This window comes from Camelus ferus, chromosome 4 (genome assembly GCF_009834535.1).
Source record: "Camelus ferus isolate YT-003-E chromosome 4, BCGSAC_Cfer_1.0, whole genome shotgun sequence".
NCBI classification, from domain to species: Eukaryota; Metazoa; Chordata; class Mammalia; order Artiodactyla; family Camelidae; genus Camelus; species Camelus ferus.
Window position 1 is genome coordinate 4,910,751 of NC_045699.1, and position 25,484 is coordinate 4,936,234.

Genomic DNA, 25,484 nt, shown 5'->3' on the forward strand with positions numbered 1-25,484 from the left:
TGGTATTATTTTGAAACTGTTTGTATAATCAGTTCCCCTTCAGTCGTGCATCTTAGTGTTTTAAACAATTGATCATACTTGCCCGAATCAGTAATTTTATTACGCTTTCAGTATAACATCTTTCTAATTATGTCACTCCCCCGTAATTTATTAGCTGGCTTACTCTTATGGGGGTTGAGCTGTCCCTCGTTCAGCGGGGGCTCTTTGGTTACCCTGAAACCAGTTTTCCTACTGAGAAGGCAGAATGAATGTCCGTTTCCCTTTAATTGGTTTTCAAAGTAAAGTATTATATTGATAGCCACAAAACAAAATTTTATAACCTGCTTCGAAATCATCTAAATAATGTTTCAGTGGGTTTTTTTTAACTCATTTGCTAATAAACATTTTTAAAAAGTGCAGCAGTTTCCCAAGTTTTTAACATCTGATTAGCATTTAGGAAGTTGGAAATTCACTAACCAAATGTACATCATTGCTGGATGGGATAAAAAAAAATGAGTGTAATCATTCCTGCATTTGCATTTACATATTATGGTAATGTATCTTTTTAAGTTATAGCACCTGTTAAAAATCAAGAATTGAAATGGCTGAACTTACAGCTAGACTTCTAAATCAAGATTTTTAAAAAATGAAGCATATCAATCCCATTAACTGTTAAATGTATTAATATTTTAGTGAGCGAAGGGTTTTTTAAGCACAATTACAATGTATAATTCATATTAGAAATAACTGTCACTTTATCTTGTTCCTTTTAATTTCTTATGTGTATACTTTATAATGGTGATGTGTTATTACACTAGTAGGTGCAAACGTTAATTTCTAGTGGCTAAACAGTTATTTGAAAGAGACCATTGTATGATGGATGAAGTTTAGGGATTTAGGTTCAGATTAGCTTTTAATTTCAACTTGGTAGAGTATCTGGTACAAATTAAGCATTTACAGAATGTCTTTCTCTTTCTTGATTTTGTCTGCCATTATTACACCTTAAATCTACTTCTTATATTAAGAAAATTGTTACCATTCTGTCTGAACAGTAATCAACTTTGGTTCCTTACATCTTACTGCCCCAGCATTTATATTCTCCTGCAGATATACAGTATTTTGCTCTTCCATGGGTTAAAAGGACTTTTGAGGGCTTGCCTGGGAAATTAACCATTGTTTCTAACATTTTTCTGTGGTTAAAGCATTCTGAGTATAAAATAAATGACACAAGCAAACTGCTGGTACATAATTTGCAAATTAGCTTTCCTCTGATGTGTAATAGACTAGACAGAGTTAATTGCGGTAACATACAGACTCCCTGTTCAGAATGCATTACTCTATAATATTATTTTTTCATTTTAAGCAATTTGTATAGCCTTTGGAATGGTTTACCTTGTAAACGTTTATATTGAAAATTATGATACTAATTAAATTCTAGGAATATATTCAATCTGTGAGGAGAATCCTAAATTGCACTGAATTTGAGATTGCTTCAACAGTTATGGTAAGAGCTCAGGGTCTTACTTTGCTATTCAACGACGCTGTTTTGAACCTGTGTTTCACTTTTTCTTAATGATTTGACCATTTGGACTCCGAGGAGTCAATGCTGGGTTAAGGTGGCTGCAGGGTGAGGGGATCGGACGAGAATTTAAGACAATGGGAGGAGAGGGGGAGAATCTGGAAACTGTGGGTAAGAACCCAGTTCAGCAAACAGCAGACTAGACAGAACATCAGAGACAGGAAGACAGAACCAGGTGGGATGGCCAGTCTTTGTAAACACCCAGCCCTGGGCCAGCACCCTTCCTGGGCATCTGTGACAGGCAGGGCAAACAGTAACCGGGCAGATGTAAATAGCAACCAGGTACCAAGAAGCTTGCAGCGCAGCAGAGCTGCAGAAAGGGGGCAGCGTGGGCCCCTGCTGTCCGAAAAGGCCCCATGGTGGGGGCACCTGGCTGTTGCCATCATCATTCATCACGACTTTACTTCCCTTTTCACCTTGCTGGGCCTAACTGACATTTCAGCTGCCGGTGAGACTTGCTAAGAGACTTGCTAGCTGCTGTTAATTAACCTTGGGAAAGAATAAAGCAAAGTGGCCCCTCTGGCCATGTGTGATCTTTGACTACAGAGCCGTTCAGCTGTCTGCAATTCTCCGTCCCATTCTTATTTCAGACTTGCTTTACATGGCATGGTTTCTTATCTATGAATAAGGCTAGCAGCAGGACCTCTCCCATCGGGAGCAAGCAGTGTGATCTTAGGTGAGCAGTTAACACCAGAGGTTGGAAAGTCGTAGCCTGCCAGCTTTATGTAACTCACGGAGTAGTTATAAATAGCAGTTTTTGTTTTTGCCAGTGTTTAAAAATTAGGAGCTTTTATTCTAAAAAAAAGAAGAAATCAAGATTTTTTTTCCTTTGTCTTACAAAACATTTCTGCCACTCACATCGTATATCCATGTGCATTTGTACCCCAAATCAAGTCCTTCACATTTATTAGCTGTCTGGCCTTGGTAGAGATGTGTTTGCTATTCCAGACTTCCAGTTTCCTTGTGTCTAAATCGAGCATCATTATACCAACCTGCTGGACACATAAATAAAAGTAATTTGAGAAGTTCTAACTATTGAACTATAAGGCCATAGGGTTTTTTTTTTTAAGTGATTCAGGATTTATTTTTTTCCTTACTAGTATTTATGTAGAAGCTGTGACAAGGATTTTATCTTCTTTACTTACCATATAAAATTGTTTATTACATGTACTCTTTCCCCTGTTCATCTTTTTTATTCAGCAGTTGGATCTTTAAGCCTGTTTCCAACCTGCATTGATTCATGAACATTCTGTTGTTAATCTGGAGAAAGTGATTTAAAAAAAAAAAAAAAAAGATCAGTCAGGTTCTTGGCATAGGGATGACTGTGTCATCTGGCCGATGTAAAAATATTTAAATACCAGAAACATTGTGACATTTCTCCATGAAGAGTATTTGAAAATAGTCTACTGGTTTATTCGGTTGCCACATTTGTTGTTGGAATTTAAATACCCTTTGTTATTCTTAACTCTCATCTATGGTGACTTGTGTAATGTTTTGGTTTTTAAAACTATACCAAAGGCTTCTATAAGTACCCAGATTAAACTTCAAAACGTTCTGCATAAGGATAAGAATGAGAAGCACGTGTCTGAATAACTGGGGTTTATTGCTTGAGACCTGACTTGTCGGAATTGAAACTATACACGATCAAGTTGTGACCCGTTTCAGTTCCCTAGTTCATCACTCAGCAAGCCTCGCCCAGGTTTGGAAACACAGAGCAGTAATCGAGGATCAGAAGTTTTCCCAGGGGCTGGGTTAGGCAGATGGTCATTTTTTAATGGGAATTGTGAGAGTCCTAGAAATGGCTGCAGTACTGTTCAACAGAACAAAGCAAAACAAAACCCCCAAACCCCATAGAAGACAAAACCAAAAAAACCTGTATTGTGACTTCTCAAGTATTTACTGCCCCAGTATTTCATTTTTCCTGTGAGATTGCCCTTTGCTCCTGCAAAGAGATTCCTTACCCGGGAGAGAGACAAAAGCAAGTTCTCCTTACTGATGCTCCCTAAGCCGTGGGGCTTCCTTACCTTTCCATCTGTGCACTTGTCACATTTTTTAAAAATTTATCTACTATCTACAAACTGAGATGATCAATTACTGTTTGCTGTGTTATATCCACTGCCGCCTTGCAGAACCCCCCATCACTTAGTGACTTAAAACCACACCTAACGCTGTCTCAGACAGCTTCTGTGGAGAAGGTGTTTGGAAGTGGCTCACGTGGGTGGGTCTGCTTCTGGATCCGCCTGGGCCGCCGTCATCTGAAGGCTTGACTGGGGCTGGAGGGCCCACTGCTGAGATGGCCCGTTTACACGCCTGGAAAGTTAGCACTGGCTGCTGTTCCTCGCTTCCTGGGCTGCCCGAGTGTCCTCACAAAACGACAGCTTGGTTCACTTGGAGTGAGGGTTCCTAGAGACAGCAAGGTGAAGGCCACAATGTCTTTATGATCAAGCCTTAGAAGTCACACTCTGCCATGACTGCAGTCAGCATCCTGTTGTTTACACCAGGGCGACCTATTCATTGAGGGTGGAAATACCAGGAGACGAGCATCCTTGGGGCTGTCCTGGAAGCTGGCTGCCACAGCTGTTTAATATCTCTTTTGTTGTTTTATATGTTTAGACAGCAGTGTGGGGTTAGAGTGGCCATTACTATATCTATCTATTATCTATCTATCTATCTATCTATCTATCTATCTATCTATCTATCTATCTATCATCTGTCTGTCTGTCTGTCTAGTCTATCTATCTATCTATCTATCTATCTATCTATCTATCTATCTTCTCATGAAACTGTACCAGAAGAATCTGAGAAGCACATACCTTCCAGATTGCCAGGAACACAGTGAAGCATCATATATTGCATTGATTTAGAGTTTACTAATTTGAGAATTTGGTTAATACAGGAGCCATTTCAATGGTTCTTCTCAATGAACAAATTTGTCATAATTTTATTGGGGAAGGGCTTTTGACTAGGGAAGGTGACTGGGTGTAAAATTAAAAATTCTAAATTATTAGCAAACATTTTTTTCACTGATTATGTGTCTTTTAGCAATTTGGGCTGCTATAACAAAATACCAGAGACTGGGAGTTGGGAGTCTTAGAAACAATAGAAGTTTATTTCTTGTAGTTCTGGAGGCTTGGGGCCCAGGAACAGGGTGACAGCATGGCCTGGTGAGTGCTCTCACGTGGCGGGAGGACCTGCTGATCTCTCAGGAGCCTCTTCTATACGACAGTAAATCCATTCATGAGGCTCTGCCCTTATGGCTGACTACCTCCCAGAGGCCCCATCTGCCACGACCATCACCTTTTGGGGGTTAGGATTTCAGCATAAGAATTTTGGACGGGACACAAATATGCAGACTGTAGTGTTATGTAAATAAACTTATTCTGAATCTGTAAATTTCCTCCAGCTTATCTCATTGTGCCTAAAATCTCTATCTACAGGCATTCCCCAACTGAATTTAAGAATTACATTTTTTAAAAGTTCATCACCTATAATCTATATAGCTATGTAATATATATCATACAGCTGTATGTCTACATACCAACAATGAAAAAGAATACAGAAACAAATATATGTATGTATACATATGACTGAAACTTTATGCCGGCCACCAGAAATTGACGCAACATTGTAAACTGACTATACTTCAGTTTAAAAGAAAAAGAAGTTCATCACTAGGAATTTAGATTTTGATTTTCCATAGGAAAAAATGTTACTTTGTTCTTGTGTTCTTTGAACTGAACTTGTATTCCGAGGCAAACCCACAATTATTTAATGTATTAGACTATTTTTGTTTTGAATGTTAGAAGGGAATAATAACATTGCAATTTTAGTAATTAAAGGTAAACCAAAGAACTGCAGTCTTTTTGTTTGTTTTTGTGTCTTTGTCAGTTTACAACTTGTGTCAATTTCTGGTGTACAGCACAGTGCTTCAGTCATACATATATTCCTTTTCATAATCTTTTTAACTACAAGTTACTGCAAGATACTGAATATAGTTCCCTGTGCTGTACAGTATAAACTTGTTGCAACCTCAGTCTTGAGTCGGAAAATTATCTTCCACCTGGTGCTTAAGGAAAAATTTATATAATTTGAGAGAAGGTCCTATGAGAAATTTAGGGGAACTCTGAAAGAGATTTCTGGATTTCATTTAATTAATTTATTTAAATTATGTATATATACACATACATAAATGAATCAAACCATAATCTCACCCTCATTGGCCTCAAAGTATTTTTTAAAATTTATTTTTTATTTTTTTATTATTATTATTACTTTTGGTAATAGGAGTATTTTTTGGAAGGGGTCTGCTAGAAGGTCCTAAAATAGAATGGAAAAAAGAAAAGGCTTTACTAATGTTATTCAGCAAGTCTTAGAAAAGAAAAGAAGCAGGATTGGAGACTAGAGGAGAGTGGGTAAATTTAGAGAAAAAAGGGAGGAGGTTTAATTTAAAAGACTTGTTTTTATTAAGAGAACTGTTACAATCTTTTCCCAAATTAGTAGTAATATAGTAGAAAGTCATTTGATAGGTTGATGCTTAAAAGATCTAAGTGTAGATTAAATAATATATAGACAAATATAATATGTTGAGTGTGATTATAGATGATCTTGATTAATTAATTCATGATAAACTACAATCTTATATGAATCAGTAATATTGCACTTGAAAATTTGTTTGATACTAGATAACAAAGCCATTTCTTTGTTCTTGGAATTGATTGTTCTTTGTGGATGTGGGTTTGAATGCTGCTCTAGGTAAATCAGTGGTAGAGGATTCTGTATAATTGATTATAGTTTTGTATTATTCTTAGAGTAAATGGGATGATATTTTCAGAAACAGGGTAAACACTGGGAAAATTTTCCATTTATGAGTCTTAAAACAGAAAATTGGTAAAATGCCTGCGGAAGCTGGGTCAGCTGCGACAACTTGTCTTATTCGGATATGTCCTTCTGAGTTTCAGAGACTCTTGCTGGGTCTTTGATTTCTATATATATATATATATATATATATTTTTTTTTTTTTTTTGTAGGGAGGAGGTAATTAGGTTTATTTATTTAGTTAGTTTTTTGTTGGAGGTAGTGGGGATGGAGCCCAGGACCTCATGCGTGCTAAGCATGTGCTCTACCACTTGAGCTATACCCTCCCCATAATTTTTCTTAATCCAATTGTATCTTTACATTTATATCAACCTTTCATCAATTATCTTAAAGTTTCCTAACTATTATAAATAGGTTTAAGTTCAGTGAATTAAACATTCCGTCAGAGTCTGTCTATAATATATGAACCAGGAGTTACAATGAAATGTAAGACGTGGGTCCCCACTTCAGAATGTTCGCAACTTGGTTGAAGAAACAGCTCGTATGTATAAAGTTAAGTGATGGAGATTAAAAGTTTGTAATTAAATTTTTTAGTGATTCCTTTTTACTAGTCAATATTTAAAATGTATTCTACCTCAAAGTAAGCTTTAGAATTGAATCCTAATTTTGGTAATAATATGAGTGGACTCTTCCACCTCCATCTATGGGTGGAAAATGCCTTGCTGGAATTTGGAATGCGGGTCAGAAAGTCCCGCAAACCTAATTGCGGCGGGGGGATGACTTATTTAGAGGGATGACAGTGGAAGTTCTCAAACTCCAGGTTTCTAGAACCAATTACCTGTGAGGAGGAGGAAGGGGAGAGAATGAGACTGGTAAAATATTTCTGCATTCCTGGGCATGAGAAGACAGCAGAACAACATTTATAAACTGGTGAGAGCAAAGGACTGCCGACCTGAAATTGTATATACAAGTCCGTAAATGTCAAGGCAGAACACAAGATACTTTGGAAATGCAAAGAATTCCAACTATGGCCCCCAAATGCTAATGAATCTGCTTGAAGTAGTCTACCAGCTGGAAATTGAAGCATGACATAGTTCTGAAGATAAAAGCAGCAAGTGACAACAGGAAACAAATGCAGTTTTATAGGAAACTTGTACAACATTATCAGTTGTTAAAACGAAATGGATGGAGTTCATCAAAATCTTCGTTCTGCTTGCATGGTCCTCTCATCCTCATCCCAGTCCCAGTCTCAGTCCATCCCCTACTGCCATCTCCCACACACCTCTTTCCTGTCATTTCAGCGGAGTTTTGGAAAGGAGGTGAGCTTGAAAGCGCGTGCTCAGTGTGCCATCTTGATTGAGCAAATCTCTTCCTAAAATGTTCCACTTCTTACCACGGAAGATTGTTGTAAAAAGTTACTGGTCAGGGCTCTTGCTGCAAGCAACAGAAACCAGCTGTGGCAGCAGAGTTAGACAGACAGGGAATTCACTGAGGACAGCAGGGTGGCTGACAGGGTCCTTGGGAAGGCTGGGGAAACAGGTTCAGTTGATTGGCTCGAAATTGTACAGAGCTTTGCAGTGGCGGTACTGTCTTCATTTTGAAGTAAATTGCCTTTTTCTTCTCTCTTCAAATGTAGGTTATATATTTGGGGAAAACTCCAGAAGAAGCGTATAGAATATTAATGTTTGGAGATACAGCCTATATTCCTTTCAGGTAAATATAAGAATGTTACGGCAGATTCGTTTAATCAGGCCCTTGCTGGATGTATCTTGGTTTAGATGTTTCTGGAAAGAAGAACTGATAAATAGTCATTTTGCGGTGGGTACAAATACCACCGTATTAGGCTACCCAGCAGTGATGCTGTTGACATTCTGTTGCAGAGGGGTTGTCCCGTGTACTGCAGATGTTTAACAGCATCACTGGCCTCTGCCCACTGGATGTCAGTAACACCCTCACCGCCCCGCCCCCAATTTAATTTATGAAAACCAGAAACGTCTCCAGGCGTTGCCAGATCTCCGTGGTGCTGGTGCTAGTGGTGAGTTGGTCCTATATGAGTGGTGAGAACCACTCCCACTGATGGAAACTGCTTTGTAAAATCGGTTGAGAATCCTGGAATGACAGTACTCAGCTTAGTGCTCTGAAGAGTTTTGGTCCTGAGGAGTTAAGAAGTAAGTTTTCCCAGTAATCACGAATTACTTCCGGAGCAAAAATGATGTTCCCGTTCCTAGGGACACAGCCAGCAGAAATAGTGCATAAGATATATTAATAATAATATATTGAGTACCACTACTTGAAAAAACAAATAGCTGTGTCATAGAGGCAGTAAATAAATAATGTCTTTATATAAATGCATGACATCCTCATCTCACAGTGACCAGGTGATTGTGTTGAAGATATTTTGAAAACACTTGTGGTTTTTTCCCCCCTTTAAGTCAAAGGAAGTTCTAAAAGTTTCTCTACCTATTTATCAAAGTACTTGACTTAGCGGTATAATTTAAATACTTGTATGGTGCTTAATGTATAATAAATGTGTGAAATGATTTTACTCATTGCATGCTGTATTAATAATTTCAAATACTGTATTATTCTTTCACCTGCAAATTCGTTAATAGTTTTAGGATTGTTGCATATTCCTTGAATGCCTGATTTTGAAGGTATGGCCTTGCCTTTAAAGGGTAAGGTTATGAACCTGACTTAATTGTGGACAAGTTTTGGGATGGGTCTCTCTAACCTTAGGCAGAATATCCTTCTTAAATAACTCCATAGGACCGTCCATAGATAGACTGCATTTATAGAGATTTTTTTTGTGAGGACAGTCTGCAGAGTTCAGTATTTACTGAACGAAAGACTGTATTTTAGTGATCTAGCCAGTTAGAAGAATTGCTTTGAACCCAGCATCACTGCCTTTCTTCCTGGCAAGTGGATGATCTTAATTATTCTTCAGGTGGGTAGGAAGAGATCAAAGTTATTTTCTAATCTGGAGAATACTCCATTTTTCTTCTCAACTTACAACAGCAGCCATATACTTCCTTGAGAAGGAATGATGATACTTGTGGTCCCTGAGCCACATTGATATACAGTGATAATTTTGTTCTACAGAACTCTTCTTTATAACAGTAATCCTTTATAATAGTGCCATTCTTAACGTTTATAACACTAGGTCCTGAAATAGGAATAAGCTTCCACATTTCACATAATCTAAGAAAGGATCCTACAGGAACATTGTTGGTGCAAGAGAGGTTTTGTGTTAATTTAAACACAGGGGTCAGAAATAGAATGCATGTTGTTTACTGCCATACCTGTGTTTAAATTACCGAGCACTGTGAAAATGAAGTTAGTTACTTCTGGTCCCAAGAACAAAAATTAGTAATTCTTTAAAAAAACAGAACTGAGCTAGAAACAGTTCAGGTTTGTGATATTTGAATCTCTTCAGTCATTGATGCCAGGTATTTGATTTATCTAAAGCATAAAATTTGGCTTGTGAACTAGTGCCAGCCTGTGAGCTTTTTGTTACCAGCCTATGATAAGTATAGGAACTGAGAGTAAGATCTTAGAGAAGTGTTGGCAATTAATAGAGTATTTTTGTGTCTGTGGAAGCAAATGCTATAAGAATGTAGGCTTGTGTTTTAGGCGTTTTTTTTTTTTATTCCATTTTTCTAATTCATTTTTATTTATAAAAATAAGATTATTGCATTATTGTGGGTATGTAATAGTGCAATGTTATTATTTACAAAAGTATTAGCCTTTGGCAGATTTAAAAATCCAATGCTTCATTACATTTTACTGTTCTATGAAATAGTATTTGGAACAGTTCTTACTAATTAAAAGTAGGCCGATCAGAATTAATAAAGCCTGAAAATGTTTTGACAGAAATTCCACTACAGTCTTTTATCCTTGCCACTTCAACTGCACGGAATCAATGTAACTGCTAACAGAGTGTTGTTAACAAAGGATTAGGCAAGAATAGCATTCATTTATAGTTAATAGCTTCTTTATGCACCATAGGAGTATGTGATTCAATTTAATTTAACTGACATGTAATTCTTCAACCCTGAGTTTTAAAATGTGTGTCTACGTATGTATGATTTCTTAATGAGTTAGACTGGATATTTCTCTGCCTGTGTAAATGAAAAAACAGTATAAAATATGGTTCCACATTTTCTTAATACCTTGGGATCACTGAAAAACATGTATTTCTGTTCTTTAGTGTTGCCTGTGATCCTCTTTTGCCTCTTAGTTGATTTTTTTCCGTCTCTATTCTCTATTTTCTTGAGAGAGAGAGAATTGCATGGTTGCTAATAGCTTGGCTGTTCACATCAGATGGGAGTTTGACTCTCAGGTCTTCCACTAATATCTGAGGTTCTCTACAAACGTGAGCCTTGGTCTCTTAGTCTATAAACGGGAACGACAGTAATTCACCCTAATGAGATGCGAGGATTAAGTAGCTTCCCGCACAGGAAACACTTGGTGTAGTGCCTGGTCCTTAGCTAACATTTGCTGCACATACCTATTTTTTCTTTTTCAAATTCACATATAACTTACACACAGAAACCCCACGACTCCTATGTATACAGCACGGCAGACATTTACATGTTTGTATGTAACTACCATCCAGTTCAAGATACAGATCATTGTCAGCCCCCATGAGGATTTCCTTTGATCCCCGCCCCTTTCCGATGGTTTTTCTTACCTTTGAACTTTACGTAAGTAGAATCATACAGCGTATATTTTTGCAGAGCTGGGAGCTAGCTTTTTAAGTACATAATGTCTGTGAGGCTTATCCATGTGATGGCACGTATTAGTCGTTTGTCCTGTTTTTATTGCTTTTGTGTAGCATTCTATGAATATACCACGATTTATTTGTCCATTACCCTTTTGATGGATTCTTGGGTGATTTGCAGTTTGGGGCTATTATGAATACAGGCTGCTATGAAAACTTGTTTTCTTAGTGTTTGGCATCGTTGTGCAGTTTCTAAGCAGTGCTCCTTTATTGATTCTCACCTGCTTTTTCAAGTTTGTTAAATGATCTTAGTGATAAAGTTCCGCCCACAACAAAGACTTACATCCACATTTGTAGCTGCTGCAGCTCTGCCGTTCGGAAGAAGTCTGTTTGGGTAGGAGGTGTGGGTGTGTTTAAAGTTGGAGGTGTTAATGAAATAAACATAAGTGAATAAAGAAAGATTCTTGTCTAGTTAGATAGTGTGATGTATGAGGCAAAACCTTTATCCAAGCCCAGATCAAAGCTTGTCAAGTTATCACTGAATGGAGAAGGGCTTGACCCCCCCCCCCCCAAACAGGTAGGTCCTCAAAAAATATACATTGAATAAATGCATCGGGTTGTCACAAAAACTGAATCAACCTGTCTTCAACTTGATTGGAAGAGAATTATCAGTATATCAAGAAGACGGTGATCATAGGTAACAGGAGACCTGGTGAGAAACGTTGGAATGCAGTTTGAGAGTTCAGCGTCTTTCCACTGATAATTTTGATTTCGGTTTAGACTAAACTAGTTTATTTCCCTATTTTAGCTTCTCCATCTTAAAAACATTCCTTATTCTATGAAAAAAATTATTTGTACAGAACAAGTGTGTGTGTGTTGATTCTATAGGTCAGTGGTTCTTAAGCCTGAGCAAACATCACAGTCACCTGCGGGACCTGGCGGCCACCCCTAGAACGGCTGTCTCCTAGGTCCGGGCATGGGGCTTGAGAATCAGCCTTTCTGGCGGATGGGGTTGACAGATGGGGTTAACGTGGGTGCTGCTTGCCCAGTGGGCACACTTCAGAACTTAACGCGGCAGATCATCTTGTTTTTCTCCTTCCTGAATATTGCCAAGAAGCTCTTGGTAAAATCATTTTCTAGGTTCCACTGAGACCTTTTCTAGCTTTCGGAAGAGCAGCTTTTAAATTCAGAAGCTTACAGGACAAAAATGGCATGTCGTAAGGCCCTGTGTCCAGTCCTCGTGAAGGCTGACATCTAACACACTGCAGTAATTCTAACCAATTCAGACAGTAACGTCTAAAACTCTTCGAGCTGAAAAGGATGCCCTTTCTTCTTTGTTAGTTTAATGTTGCTATAGTAGTCTACGTTCTTAAGGTTTGTACTGTATTTAAAAAATTTAAATGTACAGTGTAGTTTTTCAGGTAAATTACAGTGTGAAAACCCAACCAAGGCAGGTAATTAATCATGGCTCCAGTTGCAACCTGGTTCCTCACTGGGACCAGGTAAGTACCATTCAGTACAGGCACATTGTTCAGCTTGCCTGGAATGACCATAATTAATTTTATCTTGCCTAATTCTAAGCATTTTCACTTTGTAATGACTCAAGAGAGCCAAAAAGGAGAAGCAGGTGGGGATGGAGAAATAGCTTATTCTTCTGGACAAAATCTTGAGACGTTAACTACATTGAGACATTCGTAGTAAGATTACTGATAGGTGTTGATGCAGTATTGGCGGGGTTGTCTGTAACCTAGTTTAAGCAGTTCCCCAAGAGGAAAGTGATTCTACTAAAGGTAGCTGATGCCTTAGTTCCTGTGGTTTCTTTGGTACTGCTGTCCTTTAAGAACCAAAAAAGAATGCTTAGCATGCACGAGGTCCTAGGTTCAATCTCTGGTACCTCCTCCGAAAATAAACCTAATTATCTTCTCCCCACTGCTCTGCCAAAAATTAAAAAAAAAAAAAGAAACTGAAAAAAAAAAAAAAAAAAAAAAAGGAACCAGGAAGAAGTTATCCAGTTAAATTGGAGAGGAACAAAATGCTTTTTAGCTTGCACCTAGTGTTTCAAATATTACCTTGATTTCCCAGTATTTTTCTCCTGCGTGGATGGAGATAAACGTGCACAGAAACTTACACCTCCCCACACCACGTATGTATACACAGGATCAAAAGGCAGTCTTTCCTGATACAGTTTATGTGGTGTTTTCCAGTTTGAATTAAAAAAAAAAATCAAATACCTTACCCTTTTTGGAGGGAAGAGTACATACTGTTGAGAAGTTGAACTCAAGAAGGAATTTCTGAAGCTCAACTATCAAAGCCAAAAGGAATCTAGAGAGATCATTTGAAATTTAGGATGTGGTCCTGTTGTCATTAATGGTCAACAATTATAAAACAGTGTCTACTGGCGTAGGTAGAAACTGCAGTAAAATTTATAGCAGTGACTTATCTTTTATTTAAAAACCAAAAGGCAAAAATTCTTCTTCTTTTTTTTTTTTTTGAGACTTGTCCTGTGCGTGTTTGATTTTTAAATTCTAATCAGCTTTGTCTTGAGATAAATGTACAGCAGAAAATTAAATTAACTGAGCTGTGTATTTCGATCCTTTTGGGATTTCAGAGATGCTGCCTATGGGAGCTGCAATTTCTACATTACACTTCTTGACTGTTTTTATGCAGTAAAGAAGGTAAGTGACTTGTAGGATGTGACGAGTGCTGTGCTGGAGAACTCAGGAACAGCCCGAGAAAAGTGAAGCCTTCGTCCCCAAAGATCTTCCAAGATGTGTATGATGTCAGAGGAACCCCATTTCCCCACCAACTTCAGAATGACACCAAACCAGAAAACAGATTATTCTGAATCTGAGTGCTTCTCTGCATGAGTTGAGGGAAAAGCCACCTGAACAACAGGAAACAATAAGAAACAGTTATGTAATTGAGTTCTAAATTCAGAGTTGGTTTTGAATGTGTTGTGATTTGTATGGAAAACAAGAAACAAATAGATGACTGGTTTCCTAGTTCTTTCTGATTCACCTTTTATGGGTCTGATTCCCGCAAATCCTGTTTACAACAGACATTTCTATAACACAGTAAGTGTCAAACACTTTGTTTTTGTATCTTCAAGCATTCAATTTCTAGTTCAACAGCAGAATTTGAATAGCCCAGTAATTTGTTACTAGGTTTTATATAAACCTAAGTAGGTCACTACTGCTTTGTCAGAGCTCTTTAAAAATAACTCCTGTGTTTTACAACCAGGGTTGCTTGCTGTCTTTGACTCCAGGGGACACCTTTCCTATCACATTCTAAATGAACAGGGTGCCCTGGGGTCGCGTGATGCACCAGACCCTGGTTATAACACTTACTCCCTTATGTATATTGCTTGCATGTCAGGACAGCGCCAGAAATGACAGTTGTCAGTCAGGAGCCCTTGGATCAAATAAGCCTTCGACAACGTCTCAAGTTTTATGTGACTTGTCATTTTCAGAGGCAAAAGGGACCCAGGTTTACTTTCTTGTGTATTGAAACATGGTTGCTTTCTCAGAATTCTGACAGAAATGGTAAGGATTAAACTCAGAGAGCTATTTAGTGTACAGATTCAGAGATTAATTAATAAACCTTTTTTTTTTTTCCTGTATCAGGCAAAAAGGATGAACCTTAATTTAGGGGTTTGAATCCAGCGACTTTGCTTTTTTTCGTGCTATGTTAAGTTTCATTTAAGAGACTACAGCTTCTGATTTTCAATGTAGACATTTTTTCATTTGTAACTGATTTTGAATATTGCATATTTGAAACATCTAAAAATGTAATTATGTCTTAATTTTAGTGCTAATTCTAATAGGATCTTCTTATGAAATTCAAAAGAGAATAGAAATTCTCTGCAAACAGCATTTTATTGTATCATTCTCTTAGGACCATCTCTAGTCCAAGTATGACATATATTGGGTATTTTGAATTCAAAGGAATAAAAGTCATCATGGATTCCATCTTGGAATTAGAACTTAAATAACTATAGTTTATAAAAGAAGAGTCTTTTTGCTTGTTATTGTAGCCCTCTTATTTCTCATTCATATTTCAGTCGTTTTAAGTTTTGAAAACTGGGTTAACAGAATCACCCCTTTTGAACCAAGAATACGTTGTTGATCAAGAGTTCTTGCTTACATATTGTCTGGCTCAGTAAGCAGAAAGAACGCTTGTCAGAGGCCACCAGCTCATCCTTGTCTCAGAAAATAGATCCTCTTTATTTTGCTTTGCATGCTCTGCCGACTGCACTGCAGAGTGACACTACAGAATAGAAGAGGAAAATCTTACATATTTTTTTTTCTTATTGAAAGAAGGTTTTTTCCCTTGAAATTTTGAATTTTAGTGGTGGTCTCTGGGCTGTCTTTAGTATAGGAAACATTAATCTTTTACTCAACTGTTCAGAAGAATTTGAAAGTACAGATGTTTATGAAGTGTGTGGGATTTTGGGGGATAAGCTAACCCGTGGTTTCTCTCCTCTATGTTATTTATTTAGCAATTATTATATTGTGCATTATATTTGAAGCCTGAGTGGTGTTGATCTAATAAACTAGTAGGATTACTTTGAAGGCTTGATTATTTAGATCTTGCATGGATAGGATGATTGATGAATGGAAATAAAAAATAAAATTAAAGCAAATATTATTATAACTAATTTTCTTGCTAATGGAAACATTTAAAAGACTCTTGAAAACTGTTCAGTGGGACATAATCTAAATATAGTAATGTTTTCTGGGTGTGCCTCCTGATCGTTCTTATTAAGAAATTGGATTGGAAATTGTTTCCTTTTTTGCATCTTTGTTCTTAAAAAGCTTTCCTTTGGATTTTAGGCAATGCAGTTTGACTTCCTTAATTTCAACTCATTTAACCTTGATGAATATGAATACTATGAAGTAAGTTTTCAAGGATATTATTTTTAACTGCTTTATACATGTTTTACTTTCAGAGGTAATAGTCTTGTTTTTGAAAAAAATTGAACATGTGTTTAGGAAAAAAAGCTCAAGTCTTTATTCTCTTACTCTCATTTCTTGCAGTCCTGGTTCTTACTGATTTTTGCATTTGATACATCCTTACGGTGAATTAGTGTGCTCCTAGATATTTTTCTTTAATTTTTTGTTTAAATTTTTAATACTGTTGACTTTTATATAGCGATTGAGATAATGTTTGTGAAACCCTTAGCATTACGCATCTGATTACCTCTGGAAAATACCTGTTTTTATCATAACCTATTGTTTGTATGAAGTCAGGATACTTCTGGTTGCAAATGACAGAAGGTAAACACAAATGGCTTAAATAAAATGGGGAGATATTTATTGATTTACAGGAATAAGAAGTCCAGGAGCAAGTGAAACTTCATGCATGACCAGATTCAGGTACGCAGACACTCACCAGAAACTCGGCTGAAGCTAATTTTGTTCCGAGGCCAGCCCTTCCCAGTAGGAATAATGATGGGTACCGGCAGCTTTGATTCACCCAAACTCATTGGAAAAGAGCATCCCTGGTTCCGGCAGAGGACCCACCAGTTCTCTCATTGGCTTGGCTTAGATCGTGTCTCTGTCCCTGAACCAGGCTGTGTTTCTGGCGAGAGTGGGAAGTCAGTGGGCATAGAATACCCTGGCTATCCCAGGAGCGGGGATCTGGGGTCAGCCCCATCAGACCTTACAGACAGCAAAAAAAGGGAGATGCAGCGGGGAGAGAGTCCAGGCAGGCAAAACCACAGACGTCCTGTACATGTTTAATGGTTTTTTTTTTTTTTTTTTTTTTTTTAAAGAATGAGTAATTTGATTCTACCATTCCACCCTCCAAGTAGATAATGAGTAAGATGCTATACTGAAAGTCTTTTCTGGGCAAGAATACTTGTGGAACCTTGGTTTTTTGGTTTTTTTTTAATCCTGCTATAGTTACCTTGAGCAGACACTCTCATTAATAATGGAGTGATTCCACAGATGAAGGGCATTTTATGCAGTAGTGTCTTGAACCCTCAGATAACTACTCTTTCACAATCAAGTTATTGAAGTCACTATTATTTTGAACTCCTAGGTATATCTGAACTACTTTTTGATGAATTGGGTTACTAGTCACCATCAGTCATAACCCTGATGTACCAAAGGTGTAAAAGCATAGTGAATGATCCATTAGACCAACCCTACCTTGACTTCTCTGTAACAGCAATACATTTCTAAAGTACAGTGTGTATTTACCATCTTAACTACTGAGTATAACAGCACTTTTGTGCTTCTCCTTATAAAATCGAACATTTCTAATAAAATACACTTTCCCTTTTTAGATAAGCAAAACTACTAAAAACACCAGTTGGTGTTCCTTCAGTGTAGCACAGGGATGCCTTTGTGTGTGTGTGTTTTTGTTTTTGTTTCTGTTTTTATCATTATTATTATTATTTAAAAAATTTCTTTTGGGGGGGGAGGTAATTAAGTTTATTTATTTAATTAGTTTTTTAATGGAGGTACTGGGACTTGAACCCAGACCTCATCCATGCTAAGCACACACTCTACACACTTGAGTGTGTGTGTGTGTGTGTGTGTGTATTTTTAACCAGTGAGTAATATAAGTGCTAATTGGCTTCCTTGTCACTAATGCAGAAATTACAACATTGCTGGGGAGCAGCAGGGTCACGCACAAATGTCATTGACTTTCAGCAAAACTGCACTGAGACCCAGGGAACCGTTTAGGTAGCTACGGACCATGGTAGCGTTAGTCTCTATAGTGTATTTAGAAATTTTGGACTAGATTTTCATTGACTCCGTGGTGCCCATCTTTCCTGTTTTAATTTCTCTGAATTCAGGACGCATCTTACAATCTATGATGCCTGTGATTCAGTGAAATCTAATCACACACGTTTTCTTTTTAAAAAATTCCAACTTTCTGATTTTACTTCAAAATCAGAACACCTGGCATCACCTGTCCTCATTCCTGCTTACATCTTTTAACGTGGAAGGACCATCAGTTCCCTTGGCTGGTAGTTAAGTAAGTGGATTAGGGGTTACTTGCTTGGCTGGTAGATCTTCAGGCAATTCTTGGTTTACTTCTAACCTGTTCCTTGGTGCACATATACACACTCCAGTTGTAATGCTAATTGATCTTGTTTTTATGTTCTCTCCTTCCCCCTCATCAAGTGTTTCCCACTTCCTGCTTAAGTCTTTGTATATCCATTTCTATTGTTATTAAATTTCAACTCTGTTTATCGTTACAATAATTGTGGTAATAATTCAATCCAAGGGTCTTAACAATAGGAAGTAAAGTGCTTTCTATTTCATCTTACATTCATATTTTTTCTTGACAACATACTGTGATCTCAGTATACTTGTCGTTTTGAATTTCCTGATAAGCTTGGGGAAATTTTTTCATTGACCTTCTTATTAAATAGCTAGCAAAATGGTGGAAAGGTGTTTCTCTACAAATAAAAAGTAAATATCGAGAAACCAGGAACCTAAATAGGTACATTTTTTCCTCCTTTTTTCAAGAAGTCAAGATTGCACATATATCGAGAGCCAGTTAAGTCATTCGGGAAATCAGGGATGTTTCCAGATCTCTCAGAACAGAAAAGTTTGCTTTCTTATTACTTACCAGCAACTATATAAGAACTTACTTGGTTAAGATAACCAAAGTACTTAGGTGTGGTTTGGACAGCAGTGGTCAGCTGTGTTTTCCAAAGGCTGTCTCTTGATACCCGTGGGGGATTGATTCGAGTACCCACTGCGGATCAAGTGTCATAGTCAGCCTTCTGAATCCACGGATGGGGAACCTGCAGATACTGAGGGCCAACTGTTCCCTAGAAATAACTCATAGCAGGCTCAGTTTCGTTTCCTGTCTCCTGGGCATTCCTAAACAGCTTTTGTGCTGAAGCAAATGGATTTGAAGTCCTTCAGATACTCAGTAGTGATAAGGGGCATGGAGAGGAGATTAAATCTAAAAATGAATTGTGCTGGTCTTCCCTTTGCAGAAAGCAGAAAACGGAGATTTAAATTGGATAATACCAGGCCGATTTCTTGCCTTCTGTGGACCTCATTCAAGAACCAGACTTGAAAGTGGTATGCGAAAATATGGGGCCAGTAGAATTTTGTTATTAAAAATATCCATCCTGTATTTTCTTTTGAAAGAGGCCAAAGAGTTAAACTAAGCAGGAGTGTCTTAATTAAGTATGCTTGGTCATTTTAGCACATCATTCTTCCTGGATTTTAACTTTAAAAAAATTTTTTTTCACAGTTATAGTCAAATTGGTATTCAATCCCCAGTCCAGATACTGTCCCCACCCAGTTACAGGTGAAATTGTTGTCCACTGTTTTCTTTCTGCATTTTACAACATCTGGTGAATTTCTTTATGTAGGTTACCACCAACATTCTCCTGAGGCCTATATTTCATATTTTAAGAGTCACAACGTTACTACCATCATTCGTCTGAATAAAAGGATGTATGATGCCAAACGCTTTACGAATGCCGGTTTCGATCACCTATGATCTTTTTTTTGCGGATGGCAGCACCCCTACTGATGCCATTGTCAAAGAGTTTCTGGGTATTTGTGAAAACGCCGAGGGTGCCGTTGCAGTACACTGTAAAGGTATGTTTCTAGTGTTGGTTAAAGAACGGTGGTCATGCGTGTCTGTACGGGTAGAAACATACCATCCTCATTTAGATTATGTGCCAGGACACATGAAGCTGCCTTTGTTTTTCAAAGATGCTTTTTTTTTCCCTTTTGTGAGTTGCTTTCTTCTTAAAACCTTCTTTCTTTGTTGAGGTATGATTGACATAAAAAGGCTGTTCATATAAAGAATGCTTTAAAAATCCTAATTTTATATGGAAAGCGTGGTAAATTAAGTTGTATTTCTAGGTAACTCTACAAAAGCTTATCATATTAAAATGCATTCATTTATTCCTTAAATATCTATTCAGTGCCTACTGTTTGGTAGGTTCTGGCATATGTTGGTGAGCAGAGCAGACTCCAAGAGCTTTTCTTTGTAGAGTTTATATCCTAACAAGTTGCTAGGTTTTCAGCAGCTAGAACAGTGCCTGGCACTTAATAAATATTTATTGAATGAATGTGTTACAATCCATTTATGGGCATACTAGGATTTATTTAACTTTCCTCCCTTTGTTAGTTAACTAAGAAGACAAGGAATATATTTTTGTTAAGACAAATTCAATATTGGGGAAAAGAAAAACAAAACAGCAAACCTGAGGAATAGCAGAAATCTAATCTCCAGAGTTCCTACATTATAAGATTCAAATGTCCAGTTTTCACCCCCCCCCCAAAAAAAATCTCAAACAATACAAAGAAACTGGAAAGGATAGCTCAAAGGGGAAAAAAATGAATCAAGAGAAACTGTCCCAAAGAAAGACCAGATGATGGACTTACTAGACAAAGACATTAAAACAACTGTCTTAAAGGTGGTGAGAGAGCTAAAATAAAATGAATACAAAGTGAAGAAAACAACGCATGGACCAAATGGAAATATCAACAGGAGATACAAAACTTTAAAAGGAAAAAAAAATTCTGGAACTGAAATGAAACATGGATTGATGAGGTTCACAAGCGGACATAAGCAGGCAGACAAAAGAAATCAGCAACTTGAAGATAGGATAATTGAAATGATCAGGTCTGAAAAGTAGAAAGAAAAAAGATTGAAATGAGAACCAAATCTAAGGGAACTCTGGGACACCATAAAGTAGGCTGTGAATGGATTGTGGGAATCCCAAAGGGAGAAGGGAGAGAAAGAAACAGAGAGACTTTTTAAAGGGTTACTGTCTAAGAACTTCCCAAATGTGATTAAAGACACAAATGTAAACATCAGAGAGCTCAACAAACTCCAAGCCCAATAAACTCAGACCTACACCAAGATGAAATTCAATCTAAAGCCAGAGACAAAGAGAACCTCGAAAGCAAAGGGAGAGAATCATCTTACCACACACAAGGGCTCCTGGTAAGACCAGCAGTAGATCTCTCATCAGAAACCTTGGAGGTCAGAGGGGAGTGGGCTATGTTTAAAGTGTTGAAGGAAAAAACTTTAACCACAAATCCTCTATCTGGCAAAACTGTCCTTCAGAAATGATGGTGAAATTAAGATATCCCCAGATAACTAAAAGCTGAGAGGGTTTGCTGCCACTAGGCCTGCCTTGCAAGAAATGATAAAGGTTGAATGAAAGGACACCAGACAGTCACTCAAAGCTATATGAAGAAATAAAGACCTCTGTAAAAGTAAATACCTGGACAGTTATAAAAGCTGTTATTATTGTAGCTTTGGTTTGTAAACACTCTAATCAAAAGGCAGAGATTGGAAGAATGCCTTAAAAAAGTAATAACCCAACTACATGCTATCTAAAAGATACTCAGTTTGGATCCAAAGACGCAAATAGGTTGAAAGTGAAAGAATGAGAACTTTCATTTCACTATTTCATTAAATAGTGACCCAAAGAGAGTTGGTTATCAGACAGAATAGACTTTAAATCAAGAAAGCGACAAAAGAGGATGTTATATATTAATGAAAGGCTCATTACAGCGAGAAGATACAACAATTATAAACATTTCACATGCCAAATAACAGACCTTCAAGATACATGAAGGGAAAAGTTGACAGAGTTGAAGGAGAAAACAAGCAGCTGTACAACAACGGTTAGAAATTTCAACATCCCACTTTCAACAAAGGATGGAACAGCCAGACAGAAAATAAGTTGAGAAAGCGGAGACCTTGAGCAACACAACAACTAAATGTAGCGGAGAACCCTGCCCCTCTCCAACAAAATATCGTTTGTCTCAAGTACACATGGGACATGGTAGTGATGGTTGCACAGTGATGTGAACTTGTTAATGCCGCTGTCTCTACACTTAAAAATGGCCAAAATGATCGTCAGAAACTGACCCTAGAGAAACATAGATCTTTGCACTGCCTGACAAAGAATTTTAAGTGTCTGTCTTTAGAATATTCAGTGAGCTCTTCTGCTCACGCCCATGGCCCCAGCAGGATGGGCAAGTTTTGGGGGCTTCATACTTGCCTGGAAGCTCCATAGCCACTGACGAGAGCAGACGTGGCATGATCAGTGGAAAAAGAAAGCCCATTTGTGCCCAGCCCTGAAGGCCAACCCTTTTGGAGGCACTTCTCATGCAGAGGTTGTGCTTGAAAAAGTAGAAATTGAAGCCAAATAGCCAAATTCTGCCATCAGGAAATGTGTCAAGATTCAGCTAATCAAGAATGGTCAAAAAAAAAAAAATCACAGCCTTTATATGCAATGATGGTTGTTTGGGTTTCACTGAGGAAGATGATGAAGTTCTGGTTGCTGGGTTTGGTCGCAAAGGTCGTGCCGTTGGTGACGTTCCCGGAGTTTGCTTTAAGGCTGTTAAAGTAGCCAGTGTCCCTTGGCTTTATACAAAGGCAAGAAGGAAAGACCAAGGACATGTTTTGACGGTGAAAGCATGATAGTAATAGATTTCCATATGCCTCCCCGACCCCCTGCCAAACAAACCAACAAAGCTTACCGAGCTAAAAGGAAGCAGAGAAGTAAATGAAATCAGGAAAATGATGCGTGAACAAAAGTGGTTCAAATGGTAAAGTTTATGTTAGGTATGTTTTACCAAAAGCTTAAAAAAAAATCCAACATCAGTTATTTCATTTTTTTAAAAATTATCATAGGCCGTTGAGGTTATTTTCAGCTGAGCTGCTCATTCAGGACAGTTTTGCCCCCCAGGGGACACTTGATGATGTTTGAAGACATTTTTTTGGTTTTTACAACTTGGGAGGACAGACGCTACTGGTACCTAGCAGGTGGAGGCCAGGGATGTCCCTAAATGTCCCCAAATGCACAGGACAGTCCCCAAAGAATTATCTAGCCCCAAGTGTCAGTAGTGCGGGGTTGAGGAACCCTGATGTTGACTGCTGACCAGTTAAAAATCTGAAAAGGATTCAATATGATTAGATCTTGTTTTGGGAAGAAAATTGATGACAGTGTGAAGGTTGGATTATCAAGTGAAAAGTGAGATTCAGTGTTCATTTGCTCGAGGTACCATAACAGCATACCATAGACTTTGTGACTGACTTAAACAATAAAAATTTGTTTTCTCATAGTTTTGGAGACTAGGAACCTTAAGATTAAGGTGCCAGCCTGGTGTCTGGTGAGGCCTCTCTTCCCGGCTTGTAGACGGCCGCCTTCTCTTTGTCTTCTTTGTACACTCTCTCCTGGTGTCTCTTCCTGTTCTTATAAGGAAGGACACCAGTCCTGTTGGATTTCCCCCCATGACCTTATTTAACCTTAATTCCCTCTGTTAAGGCCCCTTTTCCCAAGATAGTCACATTGGGAGTTAGGACTTCAATATATGGACTTGGGGTGGCACAGTTCGGTCTATAACATTTCTGTTCTCTGGGCACCCAGTATTCATGTCTTTGTGTGTAAAATACATTCAGCCCCTCCTGACAGCCCCGAAAGTCTTAATCCATTTCAGTATCAATTCCAAATCTAAAGTCTCATTTAAATATCACCCAAGTCAGATATGGGTGACCCTCCAGGTATGCTTCATCCTGAGGCAAGTTCCTCCCCAGCCTGAATGTACAACCAGGCAGAGAATACAGGCATAGAATAGACATTCCTCTTCCAAGTGTGAAAGAGGAAAGTGGAACAGGTCCCAGGCAAGTCCGAATCCTAGCAAGGCCAATGCCATTACATCTTTAGGCTCTTTGGCTCCTTTCCCTACAGGCCCACTGGGGTGGCAGCCCATCCCCTTGGCCCAAGGCGGTGGCACTGCCCGTGTGGTTCTAGGCAGGGGCAGCCTGGCCCACTAAAACCACAGAGGGGGGGCCCCTACCCTATGAAACCTGGGAGTTGACAGCCTTGACCTGTGGGCCTGTGGTGGCCGTGGCAGCCAAGCCAATCTCTGCATCACCATCAAGGTCACGCTTCCCTTCTCTTGAAGGATGAGCCATGTTTGCAGCCAGTGACTTCTATTGTCCAGTCCATAGCATCTCCAAAATCTACAAGCCTTCCTTTATTTCATCCTGTTTCTGTCCCCTTTGGTCCACAGTGGCAGCATGTCTGTTGGTGTAACCCCATCACTATTTTTGGCTTCTGCGGAGATGGCTGATTAAATCCGTGGGCAGTATCTTTATGGAATTGATGGTTCGATCACACCCTTCGTATCTGGAACACACTTTCTCACTTTTTGCAAAATGAATAGGCTTAGAATTTACTAAATGTTTAGTTTCTCAGTTCCTTTTTGCTCAATAGTTCAGTTCACCTCTCTCCTCTCACATCAGTGAGGGAAACCAGGCTGTGCCATCAACATTCTGCTTACAAATCTAAATCTCCTTTACTAAACATCCAAGGTCGTCACTCAGAAGTTGTGCATCCCACAGAGCACTAGAACACAATTGAGCCAGGTTTTCTTCCACTTTCTAACAAGGACTGCCTTCCTTCCGGTTTCCAATAACATGTTCCTTGTTTCCACCCGAGTCCGCGCGAGAATCACCATTAACACCCGTATTCCTACCAACAGTCCCTTCAAGGCAACCTTGGTTTTTTTTTTTTTTAACATGTGCTTTAAAACCCTCCCAGCCTTTACAATTCCAGTGCCGGTCACTTCCACATTTTTACGTATTTGTTATAGTAGCATGCCACTTCACAAGTACCAAAATCTGTGTTAGTGGGGGTCTTCCAGAGAACCAGAACCAGTAGGTTATGTATATAGAGAGAAGGAGATTTATCAAAAGGCATTAGTTTACATGAATATGTAGGCTGACGAGTCTAAAATCTGTAGTGTGAACTGGCAAGGTAGAGACCCAGGAGAGCCAGTGGTGCAGTTGAAGTCCAAAGGCAGCCTGCTGGAGAATTCCCTCTAGCTTTGTAAGGCCAGTATTTTTGTTCTGTTCAGATTTTTCAACTGATTGGGTGAGGCCCACCCACGTTATGGAGGGCAGTCAGCTTACTCAACGTCTGCCAGTCTCAGCCAAATACACCTGCCAGGTAGGCACATGACATTAACCATCACAGGAGGTAATGACTGTGGTCTAGTTGAGAGTAAAGGAGGGCAGCCAGAATAGAGTGAGAAAATGTCCACATGAAAATAGATACAGAAGTAGAGAAGGAAAAAACTATTGGATGAGGGAGAAAGTACAAGATTATAAGACTGTATTTTTGGAAAGATGATGGTACCATTGACAGAAAACCCAGAGTATAAAATACTACACTGAGAATCATCAATTAGAAAGTGATTTTCAGTCCTGGCTGAAACAGAATCATCTGGAGGATTTTAGGAATCTCTATGTCCAGGCTCCATCACATACCAAGTAAATCAGAATTCTGGAGGTAAGAGCCAGTATTTTAAAAAAGAACTTTCCAGTTGATCATACTATGCATCAAAGCATGAGAACTGTTGTCAGGAAGAGCAGAAT

The 25,484-nt window shown here is 38.4% G+C and overlaps 1 protein-coding gene across 1 annotated transcript in view; it reads left to right on the forward strand.

Annotated features, from left to right (window-relative positions):
• The window catches only part of CDC14B (cell division cycle 14B), a 91,190-nt gene that overhangs the window by 47,290 nt on the left and 18,416 nt on the right, over positions 1 to 25,484 (forward strand). Inside the window, 6 exon segments of the mRNA XM_032477437.1 lie at positions 8,010 to 8,086; positions 13,702 to 13,768; positions 15,926 to 15,988; positions 19,057 to 19,144; positions 19,441 to 19,565; positions 19,567 to 19,672. Of these exon segments, the coding sequence (XP_032333328.1) occupies positions 8,010 to 8,086; positions 13,702 to 13,768; positions 15,926 to 15,988; positions 19,057 to 19,144; positions 19,441 to 19,565; positions 19,567 to 19,672 (526 nt within the window).